Raw genomic sequence first — 22,220 nt, 5'->3', positions numbered from 1 at the left:
TGGCCCCTTAAGAGATGTATAGTTGCAAATAATTTCTCCCACTCTGTGTACTTCTTACTTGATAGTGCCCCCCCCCCCTTTTTTTTTTTTTACTGCACCAGGTATTAGTTGTAGCACATGGGATCTAGTTCCCTGACCAGGGATCGAACCCCAGAACCCTGCATTGGGAGAGTGAAGTCTTAGCCACTGGACCACCTGGAAAATCTCTGATAGTGCCCTTTAAAGCACATAAATTTAAAATTTTGAAGTCCAGTTTTATCTTTTGTCACTTGTGCTTTTGGTGTCATATTCAAAAACTCATTGCCTCACCCAAGGTCATGAAGATTTATCCTTATTTTTTCTTCTAAGAGTTTTATGGTTTTAGCTCTTACATTAAGGTCCTCTATCCATTTTGGGTTAATTTTTGTATGTAGTGTGATGTAAGGGTCCAGCGTCATCCTTTTGCATGTGGATATCCAATTATTCCCACACCATTTGTCAGAAAGACTGTTCTTTTCCCCACTGAATTGTCTTGACACACATGTCAAAAATCAGTTGCTCATAAATAATTGTATTTATGGGGCTTTATTTCTGAATTCTCAATTCTGGTGCAATGATCTGTATATCTGTCCTTATGCCAGTACCACACTGTTTTGGTTACTGTAGTTTCTAAGTGAGTTTTGAAATCAGGAGGTGTAAGTCTTCCAACTTTGTTCTTCATTTTCAAGATTGTTTTGGTTTTTCAGGTTCTTTGCATTTCTATGTGAATTTTTTTTTTTTTTTGGCTTGTCCTGCCCCCTGCACTGGAAGTGTGGAGTGCTAACTGCTGAACCACCAAGGAAGTCCTTCCACATGAATTTTAGAATCAGCTTTTCAGTTTCTACAGATGAACTGGCTGTGATTTTCATAGGGGTTGCACTGAATCTGTAGACCACATTAGGGAGTACTGCCATCTTAACAGTGTTATCTTTCAGTCCATGAATGTGGGATGTCTTTTTATTAATTCAGGTTAATCCAAACAATGTTAATCCCAGTATGTTAGAGATGAGGGGTTGAAGGTTCTGCCCATGAATATTCTGGAGAATAGGATCTGATAGGAGGCACTCAGTTAATGTTTGTGGAATGAATGAACTACTTCAGTAGTATTGCTTTTTTTAAATTTCATTATTTAAAACTTTTATCAGTAACATTCCTTTTAAGGATGATACTTACGAGATGTTGATGGGGATAAAGTGTTGAAATACTTAAGATTTGTGTTGGTTCAATTTTCCTAACCAGATGGAGCTGAGACTATGAGTCCTGGGCTGATAAAATCAACAAACCTTGGGGTTTGGAAGGCTGGTTTATATGTGAAAGTCAGTGGTTGCTACCATTCCTTTTGCTGAGAAGAACACTTCAGGCTGAAATTAACAAAGGAACATCCTGGGTTATTTGAATAGAGGTACAGGTAGGATAGAGTAGAGAGGAGTATTGATTTGGGCTTCCCTCGTGGCTCAGGTGGTGAAGAATTCGACTCGAATGCAGGAGACCCGGGTTTGATCCCTGAGTTAGGAAGATCCCTGGAGAAGGGAATGGCAACCCATTCCAGTATTCTTGCCTGGGAAATCCCATGGACAGAAGAGCCTAGCGGGCTATAGTCCACAGGGTCACAAAAAGTCGGACACCAAAGTTTGGGACTAAAAAAAGTTTGGGAATGTTTAGATGTCACCCAAAAGAGGTTAGGACAGAACCGTCACCTTCCCTAATAGGGACCTTCTGATCTTACCTGTTGATTTTCTCAGCGGTCTTTATGAGGCTCCTGCATTTCAGGTGTTGCTCAGTTGACTCCCGAGCAGTTGACTCCCGCTAGCCCATGAAGCTGCAGGCAGCAGCAGCTTCTCTGGTTGTCTGGTGGCCTGGCAAAGAGGGCCTGAATCGAGGTCTCTATAAGCAGCCAGGCTTACACCTCTTCCTTTGAGGCTCTGTCCGCTGTTGACTCTTGTCATTTTCCAGGATGTCTCAGCTGCCATCGAGATCCAGGCAGATTTGGTTTTCCCATAGACTGGGAAAGTGCTTCTTCAGATGAAAATGAACTTTGGGAAGCAAAGGAAAGTGGGCTTATTTCACAATCAAGTATGAGCTTTATGACTGGCCGAATTGACTCAACTCTGTTGCTTCCGAGTGGCCAGTGAGGCTAGGGGCGCTCAGCGGCTGTTTATACCCGATGCTCCTGAGTGGGAGGCAGAAGTCAGTTTTGGACACCTGGGATTTCTTCCCTTCTATCAAAGAAGCTAAGTCCTTAGACTCTCCTGCTCCAGGGTCAGCGTGCGAGCCCTTGGCCTTGGTTCTGTCTGTGGGACTGGACTGTGTTCTCTCTTCTCTGTACCTGACTCGTGGCTCTGAATCTCCCACGTTTCAGGGATTTGAGGAGTGAGTTGCTAACCGGACTCGGGCTTTTTACCAGAGACTCTTCTGGGCTGTAAAGAGAGGGAGAAACCTTCCTGGTCTCCATTTCTCTGGAAATTGATGTCCTCCTCTGCACCTCATGTTGGCCTCCATTCTACTAAGGGCGTCGAGGCACTAGCTGTGGGCCCCTTCCAGGGCATGTGGTCAGTTCCCATGGATCTGGGGGTGCTCGTCCTACTCGGCCTGCGCATCACTGTGGTTTATAGTATTTACACACACTTGCAGGGTTCGCACATCCTCTGCTGGCTCCCTGACCTTGGGTAGGTCACTTACCCTCTAGCTCCAGTTTCCTCGTCTCCCACAGGGTTATTATTGGGAAATTAGGTGATACCCTATGTGAAATGATGAGCAGGACGACAGGCCCCCGGCAGGTGCCCACCTGTACTGTGGTCACCATCCCTGTCATGGCTGCCTACTGCTTAGTGTTCAGGTCCACGGTCCCTTATGTGCTGTTCTCAAATCTAGAGACTCTGAAAACTGATCTTTTTTATTTTTTCACTACTCGTCTGGCAGCAAGACCTGACCTGAATTGACAGGATATGCATAGGCTGACATATCCCTCTGAAGGTGCCTGCCAGGGCTGTGGAATTGCCCATGTGAATGACGGGCCACCCCCGCCCCGAGACCTCCCTGGGCTGTGTGTGGTGTGCGAGGAGCCCCTCCACAGCTCGCAGGAGGAGTGACTTGCGTTGGGGCAGCCCCTTACCCCGCCCGGTGACACTGCCATGGTTTAGCGGGAGTGGTGGGGTCGGGGCAGGGGACAGTGAGGACACAGGGACCTGCGGAGCTGGCTCTCCTTTCCTCTGGAGTTGAGAGGGATCAAGATTCAGAAAACATGGTGGGAGTGAGGCGTGATTCTCAGAGAAACGTGGACTGATGTGGTTGTAAGTTTCTCAGCAGCCCCTGTAGTTTTGGGGGAGGGGACTGTAAGCGTGTGTTGTGTGTGTCGGGGGACATCCCTGGAAGGAAGACCTTCTCTGCACTGTGGTACATCGTAACCACACTTCTGGGCCTGGGAGCTGGCGCGGGGCAGGATTTTGCTGAGGGATCCAAGTTTGGCAAGCAACTAAAATGAAAAGGCCGAGATGGACTGAAGCCGGCTAAGAAGGGCTTGAAGCATTCGATGCCAATTAGATCAGATAGTTTTGGGAAGAGAGTGTGTCTTCCTGACTGAGGGATGAACCGATTTTCAGCAAACAGAAAGCTGCCCCAGGCTGGACAAACTCTCCCTGCCATCAGGGTCCTTCCCAAATCCGATCCCGGGTGGACAGTGTCCCAGCAGCTGGCTTCTGATCATGGTTTGCAAGAGGCTCTGGGGCTGGTGGCCAGGTCGTAAGGGTCTCAGAGCAGGACGTGTGGCTGGCTCGTGCCTTGTTCAGCATTTAGCACCACTTTCTGTTCACCTGTTTCTCTGATAGGATTTGGAGCCCATGTGGAGAAGGTCCCAGAAATCAGTTCCTTAGGGTTCTGGTCTCCTTCTCCAGAGGTCTGGTTTATTGAGCACATGTTAAGTGTCAGCCATCTAGTTGAGGGACAGTGATGACAAGCACCCTCTGTAACTGCCTCCTGAGCTCTTGTCTCCAAAAGAAGACTCCCACAGGAGGACGGGTAGTTACACTGTGACGGCCGGAGCAGGCGGTCAGGGAGGGCAGCCAGGAGAAGGCGGTGTGTAAACTGGGCCCTGCAGCTGGAGCTGGCTTTAGCTGAGCGGTGTGCGGAGGGGGCGGTGTTCCTGGCAGAGGGAACAGAGGCGGGTTGTGTGGCCTCCCCGCGGAGACACAGATAGCCTGAGGAGCCTGGCCTCGGGCGTGCCAGGGGAGGCACGGGGGCCACGGGAGGCTCTTGAGCTGCCCTCAGAAGCAGGGGATGTCCCCTGCAGTTTTCTGGGCCTGCCATAATGAAGCACCAAACAACGGATCCCCTCTGGAGCCTGGAAGTTGGAAGTCAAGGGCCCTGCTTTCTCTGAAGGTTCTAGGCGAGGACCCTTGCCTCTTCCAGCTTCTGGCGTCTTCTGGCTTTCTTGACATTTCTTGGCTTGGAGACGGTGACAGCCTTCCAGTCGTCTCTCTGCATCTTCACATAAGATCTCTCTGCCTGCCTCCACGTTCCCCCTTTCACCAGGACACCAGTCCCACTGGAGCAGCGTCCCCCCTAAGGACCTTATTTTAGTGATTTCCTCTATAAAGACCCTATTTCCGAATGAGATCACATTCTAGGGCCGTGGGGTCCGGACTTCAGTATGTCTTTGGGGGGTGGGGCACACTTTACCGCCTAAACCCCGTCTCACCGAGTCGCCCGTGTCTTTTCCCGCAGAACCGGGCGGTAGGTCGGCCCAAGGGGAAGCTGGGCCCGGCCTCCGCGGTGAAGTTGGCCGCCAACCGGACCACGGCGGGAGCTCGCCGGCGCCGGACGAGATGCCGCAAGTGCGAGGCCTGCCTGCGGACGGAGTGCGGCGAGTGCCATTTCTGCAAGGACATGAAGAAGTTCGGGGGCCCCGGGCGGATGAAGCAGAGCTGCATCATGCGGCAGTGCATCGCGGTGAGTGCGCCCCGGGCTGCGCTTCTCCCCCGACCCAGACTGCCTGACTCGCGGAGCCGGAATCCAGGCCCCACCTCCTCCGCGTGGGGCCGGTCTCTGCAGTCCCTCCGCTGACAGTGTGGCCACAGCAGAAATCGCGGAGGGGTTCTTCCTCCCGGAAAGAGCGGGGCACTAGCGCTGTTTCCAGATTGCTGGCTGCAGGACAACAGGATGGTTCTACCATGTGCTCGGGCTCCTTTTCCTTCATAGTCCGATGGTCTTATAACTCCTTCCTTCCCTCGATGACCCAGTACTTTGAAGTCTCAGCCATTAAAAATGTCGGGGCAGCCTGTCCTGTCTGTGACCCCGTTGCCAACATTTATGGTCCAGTTCATGATGGTTGTGGGCCCTCCCTTCCTTCCTGTCCTGCCTTCAAAGTCAGAGGTCTGGGTGGAAGGTCAGCGCCCCTCCTGAGGGGGCCGTCCCAGAGAAACAGGACTGATTTATGGTGTCCAGGAGTGGGCTGCTGGAGAGCCTGGCCAGGCCCTCCAAACCTGGCCTCCTGCTTCGCCCCTGGACAGGGCAGTGGGCACCGACTCTGGCCACTCGGCGGGGTCCCAGCTCTGCGTGCATCCGCCCTGCACACACTCACGCACTCTGGCTTCCTTAGGGCACTGTGCCCCCAGCCCCCAGGAGGGAGTGGCCATCTCCCTTCTCCCTGGGGACAGCAGGCTCAGCGGGAGGATCAAGGCCTCCGGCCCAGGTGAGCCCATTGCAGGCCCAGCCTGGCATCAAGGGAGCCTTCCTCCTGTGCCACTGCTCCTCCAAGCCTGGGGCACCTTCCTCTTCTCCCTCCGACGCATACTGCTTGTATTTTCTGTCTCTGTTTTTAATTGTGGTCAAGAACTTATGTGACCATTTTTAAATGTACATGTCAGTGATATTACCAATGTGCTTTTTTTAATGCAAACTGATCTGTGGAACTTTTTTATCTTGTCAAATGGAAACTCTATATCCATTGAACAGCACCTCCCCCCACCCCCTACCTCAGCCCCTGGCAACCACCTTTCTACTTTCTGTTTCTAATTGTGACTACTTTTTACATCTCTTAGAAATTGAATCAGGCAGGGTCTATCTATTTCACTTAGCGTTAATGTTCTTGAGGCTCATCCTTGCCAGGGTTTTCTTCTTTGTAAAGGAAGACTGATATTCCACTGTATGGATATGCTGAATTTTCTCTTTCTGTTCATGTGTTGATGGGCATTTAAGTTGCCCCCACCTCTTGGCTATTATTGTGAGTAATGCTGCAGCGAACATGAGCATGCCAATATCCCTTTGAGATCTTGCTTTGAATTCCTTTGGGTATATACTCAGAAGTACCATTGCTGGGTCGTCTGGTAGTTCTGTTTTTAATTGTTTGAGGAATCTCCATACTGTTTCCCACAGCAGTTGCTCCGTTTCGCCTGCCCACCAGTAGTGCACAAGGGTTCGTTTCTCCATATCCTTCTTATTTTCCACAACACTTGCTGTCTTCTTTTTTATGATAGTGGGCATTCCTAGTGGGTGCGAGGTGCCACTTCATTGTGGTTTTGATTCACATTTATCTGATGATTCTTGATGTCAAGCATGCTATCATGTGATTGTTGGTCATTTGTAGACCTTCTTTGTACAAATATCTGTTAAAGTCCGTTGCCTATTTTAAAATTGGATTGTATTTCTGTCCCTGAGTTGTAGGAGTTCTTCATATGGTCTGGATGTTAACCCTGATCAGATACACGGTTTGTAAATAACCTTCTCCCGTTCTGTAGGTTGCTGTTTCTCTCTGTTGACTGTCTTTCTTTTCTGTGTGGGAGTTAAACAGTTTCATGGCTTGTGTTTTTGTGACCTGTGCCCAGACCATTGGAATGGATTTCAGGGAATTTGAATGCTCCCCTGAAATTAAATACAGATTGTTATCTGTGTTCATGAGTGCGTGTGCATTTTTCTGGAGTGAGGGTCCATGACCTGTTGCATTCTGTCACGATTTAAGAGAGGTTGTCTGTAGGGACTCTGGGTTTAGAGAATGGTGTCACCTAAAACCTGGCACATCAGTGGTATCCCAGGACTGTCTCTTCCTCTTTGGCTGTGCTTTCTCTTTAACCCCTGCCTCCCCTGCAGTGAACCAGGCCCAGTTATAGGAACCTGTCCCTGCCGTCACCTCTTTGCAGCCCTGGTGCCTGGCCCGGTGCCTGACAAAGGGATTGTCGGTTGTAGGAAACCTCACCTTTGTGTGTGTCTCCAGTCTGACGTTTCTGGGACTGATGGCAAATGCAGCCTCAGCCCAACCCTCTGTCCTTCTCTTCTAGCTTTCGCCATCTTTTGGGGCACTTCTTGCCACATTTTATCCACCTGTGACCCAGGCAGACCCCCTGCCCCCTCCTGCTTCTCCAGGCCCGTTTCCCTGAAGTGTGGGTCTACCTCTTCCTGTTAGAAGCTTTCCCTTGCACCCCTTCTCAAGGACGCTTCCCCCACTGGCTTGATCCCTTCCCACCAGCAGCACCCTCTCCCTCTAGCCTGGGCCGGGGTTTCCCCTCCTGTGTCTCTGTTCATTCACGGAGGCGTTCACTTGGCCTCCGTGTGTGCATTCAGGCCTCCTCACCTGAATGAATGAGAACTCGTCTTCAGTGTTGCATTCACTTGAACAGAAATGTGTTGTCATCTTACAGACTTTTACTAGTTATTGGTGGAGTGTGTATCCTAGCTTATTTGAAGCTGTTCTAACTCAGTTTACTAAAAATTGGTCGTGTGTTTCCTCTGGATCCTGAGCACTGGGAGGTGGGCGTGTATAAGGAGGAGAGAGTGAGAGCCTACCCACAGGGGTTTACAGTCTAGGACTACATCAGCTCTCAGACGTTGTGGTCTCCAGATACCCTCTTAAAAATTATAAGAACCCCCGAAGAGCTTTTGTTTATGTGGGCTATTTATTTATTAACATTACTGTAATAAAATTTTTTAATGTTTTGAATTCATTTAAAAATGACAAGAAACCGACACTATATGTTAGCATAAACAACATTTTTATGAGAAATAACATCTTCCAAAGCAAAAGGGATGAGTAGGAAAAATAGCGTTGTTATGTTTTTGTAAATCTCTCTTATGCCTGGTTCATTAGAAAAGACCTGGGTTTTCATGTATGCTCCTGTATTTATTCTCTTGTGGTAATGCCTTAGAAGAACTCTTTGAGGAAAATTTGGGCTCGTAGATCCGTAGTTGGAAAAGGGAGTAGTCTTTTACTCTAGTGTTTTCAGGTAATTGTGAATATTCTGACCCACCACCAGAACTGGACAGGCGACAAGTGCTCACGGGTTAGTTGCAATGTGGAATCTGAAACTGTATCAACGCACTTTTCACACTGTTGCATTAAAATTCATTAGTCTTTCTTGCCCCTCATGTATTCCTGCATAATATTGTAACATCAGACACTGGACATTTGGAAAATACTGGCTCACTTAGTTTTTACAGATTTTCCAAGTAGGGGCACATAGTGTTACACAATGTTAAAAAAATAAACACATTTGTTAACACCACCAGTAGTGTTCTCAGAAATGTCTTTAAGTATTGGGAAGTTGTCTGTTTCATGATGGTTAATGTAAGTTTTCCAAAATTCTAATTTTTGTTTGAAAATTTGTATTTCATCTTCTGCAACAAATGCCTTCTTTTATTTTTCTGTAAGTGACAGGCTAACTTATTTTCATCCTTGAAAAAAATGTGCCATTACCCCCCCCCTTTTTTTTTTAATCAGTCATTCTTTCCAAAAAAACTGATGTTCTGTGGAGAAAGGGCCAGTTCAGCTCACAACTTGGTCACAAGTGCTTTTCCTTTAGATAACCATCATTCTTTGGTGTTCAGCTAATGGCTGTTTCCTATTTTGTCATGCAGAATCTGAAAAGGATGTGACCTCAGAGGTCAGACTTTTAATAAAATCAATCATTTCTACTGCTTTATTGACGATATCCTTAAATGAAACTGGCCATTTCTTTAAGGAGCACATAGCCAGGAGTGGCCCAGTGACTGCTCAGGCATGTTGGAGCCTCTGCCCTGACACGTGCCGGTGGTTTCACCTGCCAGGGCAAGTATCATCACAGTGAAAAGGGCAGATGGCGTCTTGGTGGTATTCTGAAGACAGTTTGACCTCCCTTTAAAGTTCTGAGGACCCAGAATCCTCGGTCTGTGCTTTGATGGCCGCTGGAGAGACACAGCCTCAGCCCCGACACATCCAGGCTTGGCTTGTGCCCCACCTCCCCCTGCAGGTCTTGTCTCAAGTGTGAGGCGGTCCCTGACCTCTCTGTTTCAGGTCTCTTTTCCCTCACCTCTTCCCTGGCCTGGCCATCCTTGCTTTATTCTCCATTTCCTTTGTCACCATCTAACAGACTCTTCTGCATTTTGTCTGCTTCTCTCCACTAAAATGTAAGCTCAGGATGGCAGAGACTTCCTGTCTGGTTCAGTGCTGGAGCAGTACCTGGCATGTGGAGGTAGTACATGGATAAGGATTTGAATGAATGAAACGATGGGCAGCCCTGGGCTGGTACTCCCAGGGCTCCTGGAAGGCCCAAGGGGAGAGCTCATTGCCTTTGATCTCTTCCCCATGGGGTCCCGGCCATGCCGACTTCCTTGTGTTCTCCCCACCCTGCAGCCAGTGCTGCCCCATACCGCCGTGTGCCTGGTGTGTGGCGAGGCGGGAAAAGAGGATACAGTGGAAGAGGAAGAAGGCAAGTTTAACCTCATGCTCATGGAATGCTCCATCTGCAATGAAATCATCCACCCTGGATGCCTTAAGGTGAGCAGGCTTGGGGGCGTCGGGCTGCACTGCTCAACACCTGACCCTGGCTCTCTCTCTGGTGGTGCTGACGCTGGGGGTGGTTGGGGTGGAGGGGAGTAAGTCCCTTCCCTGGAAAACCTGGGAGTCTGGGGGATTCTATGCATCCGATGATGAGCTGAGAGCAGAAGGGCCTGGACTCGCTCAGACCTTGCACACATGCATGCACGCACATGCACATGCTCCACCTGCCAGGACCTCAGACCCACAGAGTTCCCAGAGTCTTGCACCTGGGCCAGAGAGACTGGGTAGTTGGGTTGCTCTTGGGGCTTCTGGGAAAGTAAGGCCTGGGCCAGGGGAGGGCAGGTCATGTAACAATAGGTGGTTGCATTCCTGTCCTTTGTGCCAGGAACCTGTTCCCTCGGTGTGCCTAGGACAGGCCTGCCTTCTCCCGGGGACTGTCATGCTGGGCCTGCCCTTCTTAGGCAGCCGGTTCCACCTTTGAAAGGAAGCGACTGCTCTGGGCTGGCACATACCTCACACCTGTCTCAAGTGAATTTCGTCACACCTGGCACCTCCTGTCAGCCCAGGTGTATCTCTGTTTATAAAGATGAGGATGGGCCCGCCAGTGGGCCTGCCTCATAAGGGTGCTTCGACTCTGGGGTGTCTGTCCCCTTTCCCTCAGTGACGTTAGTGGAGGTTTCTTTTGACACTTATCCCCTTTTCCCCAACACACCCACCTCCCACTCTGAAAGGGGCGCTATGACTTTCCCCCAGCCCCTGGTCACTTCTCTCTCTCGGATCTGAAGCTCCAGGAGTTCAGGGACAGCACATTGACGGGCTGATACTAAGTACCCAGTACGGTGCTATGAAATGACTGAACAGTTTGTGGGTCCTTGCTGGGTGCCAGGCCCTGAGCTAATTGCTTTCACTAGGTTACCTCATTGAATTCTCACATAACTCCAGGGAAATAGGCACATTCCATTTATGGCTGAGGGTACTTGTCCACAGAGATTAAGCGATTTGCCCAGGATCATGGAGCTAGGAAGAGGCACAATCAGGATTTGAACCCTGACCTGAATCCAGAGCCACCCGTCTTAACTACTACTCTTTGTTTTTTTCTTGGTCAAAGGTGGTATGGAAGTAGCATTTGGGAGGGGGGTGTCCATGCCTGGGGCAGAGCTGGCCTTGTCCCCCACCTCCTTGCTTGCTGACTGGTGTGTGTCCCTCCCAGATTAAGGAGTCAGAGGGCGTGGTCAACGATGAGCTTCCAAACTGCTGGGAGTGTCCCAAGTGTAACCACGCCGGCAAGACCGGGAAAGTGAGTGCCGGGCTCCAAGTCCCAGGGGTCAGCCCGGGAGGGGTAGACCTTGGCCTTGCCAGACACAGCTTGTCCCCACCACGGCGATGTCGGCTGGGAGGGGCTACTGCGGACTCGGGGGCAGGGGCAAGTCCAAAGATATACAGTTGGTGTGTGCCTTCTCTGTTTTTGGCCTACAAGCAAAAGCGTGGCCCTGGCTTTAAGTACGCCTCCAACCTGCCCGGCTCCCTGCTCAAGGAGCAGAAGATGAACCGGGACAACAAGGAAGGGCAGGAGCCTGCCAAGCGGAGGAGTGAGTGTGAGGAGGCGCCCCGGCGCAGGCCCGACGAGCACCCCAAGAAGGTGCCCCCCGACGGCATCCTGCGCCGAAAGTCGGACGACGTGCACCTGAGGAGGAAGCGGAAATACGAGAAGCCCCAGGAGCTGAGTGGACGCAAGCGAGTACGCTTAGGGGCGGGGGGCGGGCAGCGGGCAGCGAGGGATGGCCTGGCTGGTCCCGGATGCAGGGGCGCGCGGGCGGGGGCGGGGACGGGCAGGGCCGCCCGAGCAAGTCACAGAAGTCCTGAGCCCAGCCCAAGAGAAAAGGAGGGGAAAACCAGCGAGTCACTCCTCTTCCCACCCCTTTAGGCCTCGACGCTTCAAACATCCCCCGGTTCCTCCTCTCACCTCTCGCCGAGGCCCCCTCTAGGCAGCAGCCTCAGCCCCTGGTGGAGATCCAGTCTCACTTACTTCCAGCAGCAGGTGCTCCCACGTCGCCCCCCACCCAGGCCCCCCCTCCGCGGGACCGCGAGTCCCAGGCCCCCCTCCCCCCGCGCCCCACTCCCACCCCGCCCCCGCCCCCGCCCCACCGGTCCTCGAACCCGCTACGCAGACGCTCCCAGGCACCGGTTCACCGTAACTTCCCAGGCCCCAGCCCCGGGTCGCTGGTTCCGGCGTGGGGCCTGGGAAGCTGAAGCTGCCGCAGGGAAGCCCTGTGGATCTGGGGAACCTCGGAGGATCCTGGCGGGCCCGCTCCGCCCACCGACCCTTCCAGCATCGGCCACGAGGTGGCGCCGGGTTGTCTTCTCCCAGCTCTAGCCATTAAGGCTCGGTGGGGAAATCCCGCAGGCCCTGCCTCCAGGCCTGGCTCCCAAAGCCAAGTCCGACCTGAATGAGCGACTGCGGCTCCCTGGGTCTGTCCAGGGGTGGGAGTTCAATTGGGTGGGGACAGTTCCATCAGCCTTCGCCACTTCCAAATCTTCCTTTAAAGCCAGCAGGCAGGGCCCACCCAGAGCGGAGGAGATGGGGGTTTGTTGGGAAGGTGACCCCATAGCCTCTGCTCTGTAGAGACTGTGGACTCTTGGTGGGGCTGGGTGTGGAGGGGACCAAATCCTACGACCCCTGGGAGCAAGCTTTGCATCTTTTCTTTCCCATGACAGCTAAAACCTGGCAAAGAAGATAAGCTTTTCAGGAAAAAGGTACCATCTCCCCCTCGCCGTTGTCCCGGCACCTCTCTTGGGGCAGTAGTCTTAGGGTGGAGGGTAGGAGGGCCTCGGTGGGTTCATCCCTGGGCCTGGGGGCTTACTCCCGTGCTCCCCTTCCTCCCTCAGCGGCGGTCCTGGAAGAACTCCGAGGACCGGATAACTCTGGCCAACAAGCCTCTCCGGCGGTTCAAGCAGGAACCAGAGGAGGACCTGCCCGAGGCGCCCCCCAAGACCAGGGAGAGCGACCACTCGCGCTCCAGCTCCCCCACCGCCGGGCCAAGCACTGAGGGCGCAGAGGGGCCCGAGGAGAAGAAGAAGGTGAAGATGCGGCGGAAGCGGCGGCTCCCCAACAAGGAGCTGAGCAAGGAGCTGAGCAAGGAGCTGAACCAGGAGATCCAGAAGACGGAGAGCAGCCTGGCCCAGGAGAACCACCAGCCCATCAAGTCGGAGCCTGAGAGCGAGAACGAGGAGCCCAAGCGGCCCCTGGGCCTCTGTGAGCGCCCCCACCGCTTCAGCAAGGGGCTCAACGGCACCCCCCGGGAGCTGCGGCACCAGCTGGGGCCCGGCCTGCGCAGCCCGCCCCGAGTCATCTCCCGGCCCCCTCCCTCCGTGTCCCCGCCCAAGTGCATCCAGATGGAGCGACATGTGATCCGGCCGCCCCCCATCAGCCCCCCGCCCGACTCGCTGCCCCTGGATGACGGGGCGGCCCACGTCATGCACAGGGAGGTGTGGATGGCCGTCTTCAGCTACCTCAGCCACCAAGACCTGTGTGTCTGCATGCGGGTCTGCAAGACCTGGAACCGCTGGTGAGGGGCCAGGCTCAGACTGGGAGGCACTAGGGGGCCAGCCTGTGGCTACACCCCGGTGGGCCAGGGCATCCCCATGGGAGTTGCTTGTGATGCTCTCCCCTTCTAAGTCAGTCCAGCTTCAGTATCCTCAGAGAGTTCCAGAGTCCCGTCAGTGTGGTCTTGTTGAAAGAGGTGAACCCTATTTGCTTTCCTGGCTTAACTCCTTGGGAGGTGAACTAAGAACCAAGTGATGTCCTTGTTCTCTAAGAGTTAGCCCAGGTGAGACTTCCCTGGTGGTCCCATGGTTGGTAATCTGTGCTTCCAGTGCAGGGGCACAGGTTCAGTCCCTGGCCGGGAAGTTAAGATCCCATATGCCAAGCAGTCTGGCACCAAAAAAAAAATACGAGCCCAGGTTAAGGGCACTTTGCAAGTTCCTGATGTTCCTGTTTCGCGAGTCCCCAGCTTTCTGACCTTGGTCAAGTTACTTACCTTCATCTGTGAACAGGCATGCTGCAGGGTTGTTTGGAAATATGATCTGTGGAAGGTGTCATAAAGCCCCCAGTAAATACTTTATAGGTACCGGTACTTTCCATGGGGAGTGGGGGGGAAGGGCTGTGACCACCCCCAGAGCAGCCTCTTCCAGGTGAGAATAAGACAGAAACTAAACAGAAGAGTCCAGACGGCAAAGTTAAGGAGCCTCCCCTTGGGCTTGGTAGGTGGGGGACTGACCACAGCCATGCAGGAGGCTCCCCTAGTGAGCTCCCAACTCTGATGTTGCCCCTTCTGCCGGGCCTGGCCCCCAGGTGCTGCGATAAGCGGTTATGGACCCGCATCGACTTGAACCACTGCAAGTCCATCACGCCCCTGATGCTAAGCGGCATCATCCGGCGACAGCCTGTCTCCCTGGACCTCAGCTGGACCAATATCTCCAAGAAACAGCTGAGCTGGCTCATCAACCGGTTGCCTGGTGAGCACTGGACCAGGGACCCCCCCGAGTGCGGTATTGGGGGCTAGAGGGCATGTCACCTTACCTATCGCCACCTCTCTGTCCCCTCAGGGCTCCGAGACTTGGTGCTGTCTGGCTGCTCATGGATCGCAGTCTCCGCCCTCTGTAGCTCCAGCTGTCCGCTGCTCCGGACCCTGGATGTCCAGTGGGTAGAAGGACTGAAGGACGCCCAGATGCGGGACCTCCTATCCCCGCCTACAGATAACAGGCCAGGTGAGTGGCTAGGCCAGGGGCCAAGCCAGTGGGGTGTGTAAAGGTGGTGTGACCAAGCTGTGTGAGTCAGTCTGGTTTTCACTACAGACACGTCTGGGGCTTGTGTCCTCATCTTCTCTGGCCTCAGCCCTTCTGTTCTCAGTCAGCTTTGGGCACAGAAGGGATTCGTGAGAGGGCAGCAGTTCCCATCATGCCACTCTGGGAGCTCTGTGTGGGTCTGACTGCTTCGCTGCTCACTCACTTCTTGTTCTGAGCTCTAAGCCTCGGAAGCATCGGGGTCTGTGTGGCTGGACAGGGCCTCAGGGATGGAGCCCTCTAGAACAGGTTGCAGGGCTCACTGCTCCAAACCCATACCTTCAAAGAGGAAACTCTGCTGACCCAGAGATGCTGTGCTATCTCTGCTTTAACTAGCCAAGCACTGCTGGTGGAATGCAGGCTGTGTTTGTAGATCTTCTGACTTTTAAAGAATCTGCAGGTGTAAAACTTGACGTGGAATATGCCAGTCTTTAAATGTTGGAACCAGTCCTGATCTTTTAGGGGAGACACTCACTGGCTGAATGAAACCCAGGTGTCCCGTCTGGCGGGTGGGCCTTGTAGAGTGTCATGTCCAGGTGACCTGTTGCCTCTTCCACCCCACCCTCTCAGGTCAGATGGACAATCGGAGTAAGCTCCGGAACATTGTGGAGCTGCGTCTGGCCGGCCTGGACATCACGGACGCCTCCCTGCGGCTTATCATCCGCCACATGCCCCTGCTCTCCAAGCTCCACCTCAGTTACTGTAACCATGTCACTGACCAGTCCATCAACCTGCTCACTGCTGTGGGCACCACCACCCGGGACTCCTTAACCGAAATCAACCTGTCAGGTCAGTCAGGGGCACCCACGGGGCTCTGCCCAGGACCCCATAGTTGCGGGGGGTGGGGGGCATTTCACAGTTGTAGGGAAATACTGGCTTGCCTTTTGTTACAGGGTCACGTCCTAGGTGCTGTGACACACCAGGGAACAAGACACGGTCTAGTCTAGCGGGGAAACACGTTAAACAATTAAGCATTATTAGATTTTCAATAATTGCTACAAAAAATTAGTGCCAGTAGCAGTGAGCACACATGAGCACATAGCAGTGGCTCTTGACCCAAAATAGGGGCTAGGAAAACTTCCCTCGGGCCCACTGGATGAGCTGGTGCCGGGCAGCAGCTGGTGTGGGAGGGCGCCTGGCAGTGTGACCAGGCCAGGTGGATGGAGTACCTAGCTTGATGGCTGCCATTGTTGTTGTCGCTCACGTGTCCCCCTCCTGACTCTGCCATCAAGGGGCCCGTTGTTGACAAGAAGAGAACCCCACAGTGGAGTCCTCACTCCTTCCACTTACTGATGGGGCTGGAGTTTGTTCCTAAGAGCTTGGGGCATGACCAACAGGGAGGTGGACAGAGGTGACACCACCCATTCTCAGCCCAGTCAATAACCCTGTACTGGTCTGATGGCTCGGGATGGTCAGGTTGGGTGTGGGAGATTAGGATGAGACCAAAAAAAAAACCACATTTTTTTCCTCTCCAGAAATTAGCAAGGAATAAATAATATCCTCACCTCATGTAAATTATATTTGGACACAATCCAACCTGCTGATTGGCTTGGTCAGCATTCACATGCTGTTTTGCTGTTTGCCTCTCTTCACCCTGTGTTTGTTCCTAAGAAACTCCTCCTTCCTGTTGCTAATGCCCCATCCGACTGGGAGCCGGGAGGTTTGGCTCACATGAGCTAAAGCTGTACCTTAGTGCTTGGGAGGCCCCTCCCGCCTCAGGGAGTTTCGGTGGCGGGTGGCAGTGGGGTGGTGGCCCCCCAAGGAGGCAGAGAACAGAGAACCACACTGAGGGTGAGCTTCCACCAGGACCTCAGCTACTGGTCTTAAACTGATGCCCGGCTGCCCCGTGGAGAAGGGCCTGGGAGGCAGCTTGTTCTAAGTGCTTGGTAGTAATGAACTCTTTCCCTCTGTTCTGACTGGGTCACTAGGGTATATAGCAGGGATACAGGTATAAAATCCCCCTCCCCTGCAGCGAAGAGGATGTCCATGATGTGTGTCTGTGTAAATCATCTGTTGCATTGTTTTCTGCCATAATCCAGTCACCTCATCTTTTCGTCTCAGAACCTACATTCATATCTCTCCGTTGGTGTTAAGAGCTGTGACATGTATGAAGGCCAATTTCCATATCCAGTCTTTTCTATATTTGGTTCTTTTTAACATATTTTCTGTTCCTGTAACTAGTTAATGGTAAAATAAGCCTCTGCCACAGAAAGGAATGTGCTTGACACATTTCCAGATCCTTCAGTGTGGTCAGATCAGATCTAGTAGCAAAAGTGAAGCCACTTTGGTGCCTTGCCTTCCCTGCCCCTGCTTCTCATATGGAAGAGCCACCTTCAAATTTTGAGCTCTTGCTGTTTGTTTACCTCCACTTTTCTAAACAGCCTACATTGCTATTTCTTGTTTATTTTTTCACTCAGATGCTCTTTTTGTTAACTTGCCTTGTAGAGCATAAGGATTACTGTTCTTAAATTCTCTATACTGCCGCCGCACCCCCCCCCCCACCCCCCGCCAGTCTTCCCAGTTTGTGTGGTTAAGTCACTATTATTTACCACATTATGGCCATGCATGGATTGTCCACTGTTGAGCCAAAGTGTGTATTATGTTTCTTTCCTTGCACAATTTTTTTGTTTTCCCTAGAGTTAATAATTGCCTCCTTTTTGTTTGCTCAGTCTCTGAACAGACTCTACAACAGACTCGAGTACTATTCTTTACCCTCAGGAACTCCTCAGGCCCTTAACCAGTCTTGGTAGGAAACCACCCTCCTACATTTCTTTCCTCCTGTCCCCACTTGAACTTGACTGCCTCTGCCATCTGCACGTCTGCTTCCTAGGATTGCCTTGGTCTCTGTCTTGTGTAGGGGCCCCTCTTTCCTTGGTCCTGTATCTTCTTGGTTTATCTGTTTGTTTGGTGGAGGACATAATCCAGACCTCCTGTGTCTGAAATGGTTTCATTATACCTTCATGTTGTAAGGTATAATCAATCTCAACTTGGAAATATATGTTCTGTGGTTCTGGAAAATTTCCTTGAATTATTTAATTTCCTTCCCTTCTGTTTTCTTTCTTTAGTAGTCTTTTTATACCTTTACTTTTTCCCCACCTCTTGTCTTTTGCTCTATTCTCTGGTTTTCCCCCACTTCTTACACAGTTCATAGTTCACCCTTGAACAACTTAGGTGCTAGGGGTGGAGCCCTCTGCAGTGGAAAATCCAAATATAACTGATGGTTGGCCCTTGGTATTCACACTTCCTCCATAACCTCAGATTCAACCACAAATCTGTAGCACTGTAGTATTTACTGTTGAAAAACATGGGCAGATAAGTTGACCTGCACAGTTCAAACATGTGTTGTTCAAGGATCAACTGTAGTGAGTTTTTCATTTCAGACATATGAAACTGCTTTATTATGTAGGTCAAAAAGTCACATATTGGCAGTTCTCACATGGTTTAGCCTATATTTTTAACTCAGAACTTTTGGAGAGTGGCCTGTTCTTGTTTCTTGGACCAGATATTGTCCATCCTGAGGATACTGGTAGTTATATTTTCTTCTCCACATAGACCATGCATTCCTTCAGAAGCAGTCAGTGGGCCTGCCTAAGGGGCTTCTCTCAGTTCTGTCGTCAACATGTGGTTTTCTATTCAGCTGATGGGCTGCTCTTGGGACAAGGTGGGAGCTTGGGACTGTAGATGTCATTGGGTGGTCAGCATGGGTTGTTTCTTTGGGGAAATCCAGACTTGACATCTATCCATCTTTCCTCTTAAGCTGGTCAAAGTTGCCAAAGGACACTTTCTTGACCTCCCAACTGAAGGGTTCAGGCCAGGCTGCTGGTGTTCTAGGGCTTGGCAGGAAAGGAGTCTGGGGCTCTCAACAGCCAGCAGGCAAATTTCCCTGTAACCCCACTTTTCAGTGGGCCCTCCTGCCTTCCACAGTGCCTGGTAGTGCCTAGTCTAGAGCCTTTCTCTTGCCCAGAGACAAACCTCCCCTCTTCTGCTGGGGAGTCTTCCAGCTTTATACGTCTTCCAGCTTTAAACCCTTACAGGGTTTATACACCATCCTTTCTCACTTGACTTTTACAGTAAGATTGTGGGGGCAAATATTTGAGGGATTATGAGGTAAGGGGATACCCTTGGAAAATCAGAGGTGTTAATCTTCCAAGTCACCTCTTTGGCAGCATCCTTGTCACTTTCCCATCTGCCTGGCTAGCATGGGAGGCAGACAGCTTTCCATCACCACTTGTTCTAAGTTCATTGTTCAGGATTGGATTTTATTGACATTGTCTGACATGTGTATCCAAGACTTTGAGCATTTGTGCAAGGATGTTGTGCAGGCCTGAGGAGAGTGCTCTTTGGTGACTCGTGGGGTACTATGACGTGACTTCTTTGGACCACCTCCTAAGCTGGAGGGACTGTGACATATGGAGCTGGCACGGGCCTAGTGTGCATTACTGCAGTTCGCCCTTACTGTTAACATTTGTTCCTACTCAATTCAATAGCAAAATGAAAGTATACATACTAGCGATGACAAGCAAAGGTCAGTAATACCACTGAGATGAAGGAATCTCTGGGCTCAGGGTAGGGACTTAGCCTCAGTTGGATGAGAGCTGGCACTGCAGCTCATTGGCTGAGGGTTCAGTTCTAAAAAAAGAGTATGACAGACCCCAAGTCCACATTGATAAAAATACTCAGTTGAGGGTTTGGAGTTCCGATTTTGCTCTCTGAGGATGGAATCTCTCCAGCCACTTCTAGTGCATTGGTTTCCTACGTGGGTTTGAGGTAGACATTCCATGAAAGGGGATCAAGCATGTGGGGCCTTGCAGTAAAGCATTGGTGTCCAGGGGAGCAGGAGGGCCCCGAGATGGCCTTACAAGTGTCCTCACTCCCCCAGCATCTCTTCCCTGGGAATGAGCAGGTAAGTACACAAGAGTGTGTAGAGAGAGGTGTTCCTCAGTAGGAGTAGACATGAAAAGCAAGATATTTTCATGTGTTGTGTGATCTTATCTGTAAAACAATATGGACAGCACCTGTTGATGTGAGAATGTATACAGGTAAGACTCTTACATGGGACAAGACTCTGAGCAATTTCACTTGGAACTTGTGGGTGTTTTTCAGGCATGTATGAACCTTTGTTAAGTAGTAGAGGAAACCAGGCCCCATCTGAGGAGACTGAACAGGAGAGCTGCTAGGGGCTCAGGGGAGGGGGGGTCCTCTGTTCCACTCCTCCTCCACCTCACCTGTGTCCTCTTCCCTCCAGACTGCAATAAGGTGACTGACCAGTGCCTGTCCTTCTTCAAACGCTGTGGGAATATCTGTCACATTGACCTGAGGTACTGCAAGCAAGTTACCAAGGAAGGCTGCGAGCAGTTCATAGCTGAAATGTCTGTTAGTGTCCAGTTCGGACAAGTGGAAGAAAAACTCCTGCAAAAACTGAGTTAGTCCAAGGACAAGTATGTAAATATGGGGTGAGGGGAGGGGAGACGCCAGGGGAGGGGGAAAGACTTTACAAAAACTAGGGCCTTTAAATATTTTCAATTTGGAACTTGGAACAACAAACCCCAAACAGTTCCCTTTTGCAAGTCTTGCCGAGGGAGAAGCCAGTCTGCCACCGTTTGGGGGATGAGCGAGCCTGGTGCTTTCCTCTGGTCTTTCTGAATCAAAACCGCACTGCTTTCTGGACCATTGCTCAGGCGGCCTTTACCGAGAAGACATTCCCGTTGGAGAGGAGGATGGACTTGGGCGACATTCTCTTACTGAAGCATGAGCTTAGGAAATTTTGGGGGGGTGGTGGTGTTTTTGTTTTGGACACCTTACTCCTGGCAACTTTGGGGGTTTTGGTGTCAACATAAAGTGGACCACACACCACATCTGCCGTCTCAACATGTTTGTTTGGTTTTGTTACATCTTACATTATGCAGAACTATTTTTGTACAAATTGTTTAAAAGTTATTTATGCAAGGTTTGAATGCATACCAGTGTTTTTATTGTTTTGAGATTGCCAACTTTCCTGGTTTCCTTAAGGTAGGAGAGAACTTTCCCAGTACTTCATACAAACCCATCTATACATGTGCCCAGATCCGGCAAAGCAGGCTAAGACCTCCAGTTAAAAGCATGTCTAACTGGAAGTTGAGAGTCTGCTTTGTATGTCAAGAAATTGCATAAGCATGATGTGGATATATGTAAATTATAGTCAAAGTGAGAGAGACACTTTGCTAAATTTCCTCTGTATAGAATTCACCTTTTTTTTTTTTCCCCTCAAGATTTTGAAATTCAGATTTCAGCCTTTGCACTCAGGAGGGGTTTGCTCCAGCATGAACTCTTATATTCTACATAGATCTAATTTATACAGTGAGTCGAGAAATAGAATAAATGACCCAACACAGCCTTTTCTTTTCTTTTTTTTCTCTCCTTTGAAGTGAGCTGAGTTCTCATTTGAGGTTTAGAACATGGCTGTTGCCCAGTTGTAAAGTTACGCATTCATAAGTGCCATTGTTGTAAGATGTTGTTTTCTTAGACCTTCCCTGATGCGGTTTTACCTTTGTTGAATTTGTATAAACAATTGTACAAAAAAACCCACTCTTGGACTTGGAGGGTTTTTGTTCTGGGGCGGACTGGAAGTGTGACTGGGAGGTCCAGATGCAATAGTCTCGGCACCAGTGTTATATATTCTGAAGCCAGACTAGGTATCATTTCTTAGTCACCAGAGAAATGCAGCAGCCCCTTGGTACATGTTTTTCCATCTTCAGAAAGAGATCTTGCTGTTCGTAGCTAATAAGGTAACGTCCACATGTAAGAATTAGGTACGAACTGCTTTAAGGGGCAGAGTGGCTTACCTGTGTGGTTGCCTCTGACCACACCTGTATAAGGTAACTTCCACAGCCACTTGGCATTTCCACTGCCAAAGAGGGGGGATAGGGGTCCACTTACTCAGACTCCAGTAGAGGCAACTCAAGGAGACCACAACCTGCACTGGTGACCTTGGGCTAGGGTGGCTGGAGGCCCTTAGCTAGGAGGTAACTGCTCCAGGTAGGACATCAACTTGAGATCACAGAAAGATGCAATTAGTCATCTGAAAATAAAGAAAGCCCAGCTTCCTTCCTCAGTCATCAACAGCACCACCAGACTTGGGTCTCACGGGACTAGCCTTTCCCAATAATAGTCATTTCATACTCACACCACCACCCCAATCCTTTTTTTTTTCCCCATGGTAAAATGGTTTTAGATCCCATTTAGGTCTATGCCTCCTATTCATTTAAATCCAGAGATCCTTTCTGACTCAAACTGGAGACATCTGAAGCTGTTGCACCCTGGAATTTAACTCAGGGGATGCATTTGACAGAGGTAAGATTAGTTTAACACATGATGGTTTGTTTATAAAAATGTGGCTTACCTTTAACAAGCCTGATCACTCATCGTGGAGCACTCACACCAGAGGTCAAGTTGCAGTTTTCTTGGCAGCCTGAGTGCTGCGAACCTCTGAGTAAGAGTTACCCTGATGTCCAGTAAAGGCATCTTCTTCTTTGGGAACTGCTGAAGGGTGACAGTGGTTTCCAGGTGGAATCTTGGCATTAGAAACTGACCCTGTTTTCCAGTCACATTTGTAGTGCGCTGGTCACAGATTACCATTCCC

General features: G+C 50.8%; 1 protein-coding gene across 10 annotated transcripts in view; it reads left to right on the top strand.

The window, feature by feature from the left end:
- Positions 1 to 21,166, top strand: part of KDM2B (lysine demethylase 2B) — a 115,113-nt gene extending 93,947 nt beyond the window's left edge. For 7 of the 10 annotated variants that reach the window (XM_043441253.1, XM_043441227.1, XM_043441218.1 and 4 more), the window contains 12 exons: positions 4,738 to 4,962; positions 9,614 to 9,757; positions 10,971 to 11,057; positions 11,229 to 11,498; positions 11,685 to 11,798; positions 12,476 to 12,514; positions 12,647 to 13,326; positions 14,112 to 14,275; positions 14,366 to 14,527; positions 15,173 to 15,391; positions 19,848 to 20,040; positions 20,171 to 21,166. In XM_043441253.1, the coding sequence (XP_043297188.1) occupies positions 4,738 to 4,962; positions 9,614 to 9,757; positions 10,971 to 11,057; positions 11,229 to 11,498; positions 11,685 to 11,798; positions 12,476 to 12,514; positions 12,647 to 13,326; positions 14,112 to 14,275; positions 14,366 to 14,527; positions 15,173 to 15,391; positions 19,848 to 20,029 (2,286 nt within the window). In that variant the 3' untranslated portion in view covers positions 20,030 to 20,040; positions 20,171 to 21,166. The remainder of the gene's footprint in view (positions 1 to 4,737; positions 4,963 to 9,613; positions 9,758 to 10,970; positions 11,058 to 11,228; positions 11,499 to 11,684; positions 11,799 to 12,475; positions 12,515 to 12,646; positions 13,327 to 14,111; positions 14,276 to 14,365; positions 14,528 to 15,172; positions 15,392 to 19,847; positions 20,041 to 20,170) is intronic. The other 3 variants (XM_043441237.1, XM_043441250.1, XM_043441198.1) reach the window with 1 other exon arrangement.
- Positions 21,167 to 22,220: the final 1,054 nt, after the last annotated feature.

Source organism: Cervus canadensis, chromosome 1, assembly GCF_019320065.1.
Source record: "Cervus canadensis isolate Bull #8, Minnesota chromosome 1, ASM1932006v1, whole genome shotgun sequence".
NCBI lineage: Eukaryota > Metazoa > Chordata > Mammalia > Artiodactyla > Cervidae > Cervus > Cervus canadensis.
This window is presented reverse-complemented; position numbering and strand designations above follow the sequence as displayed.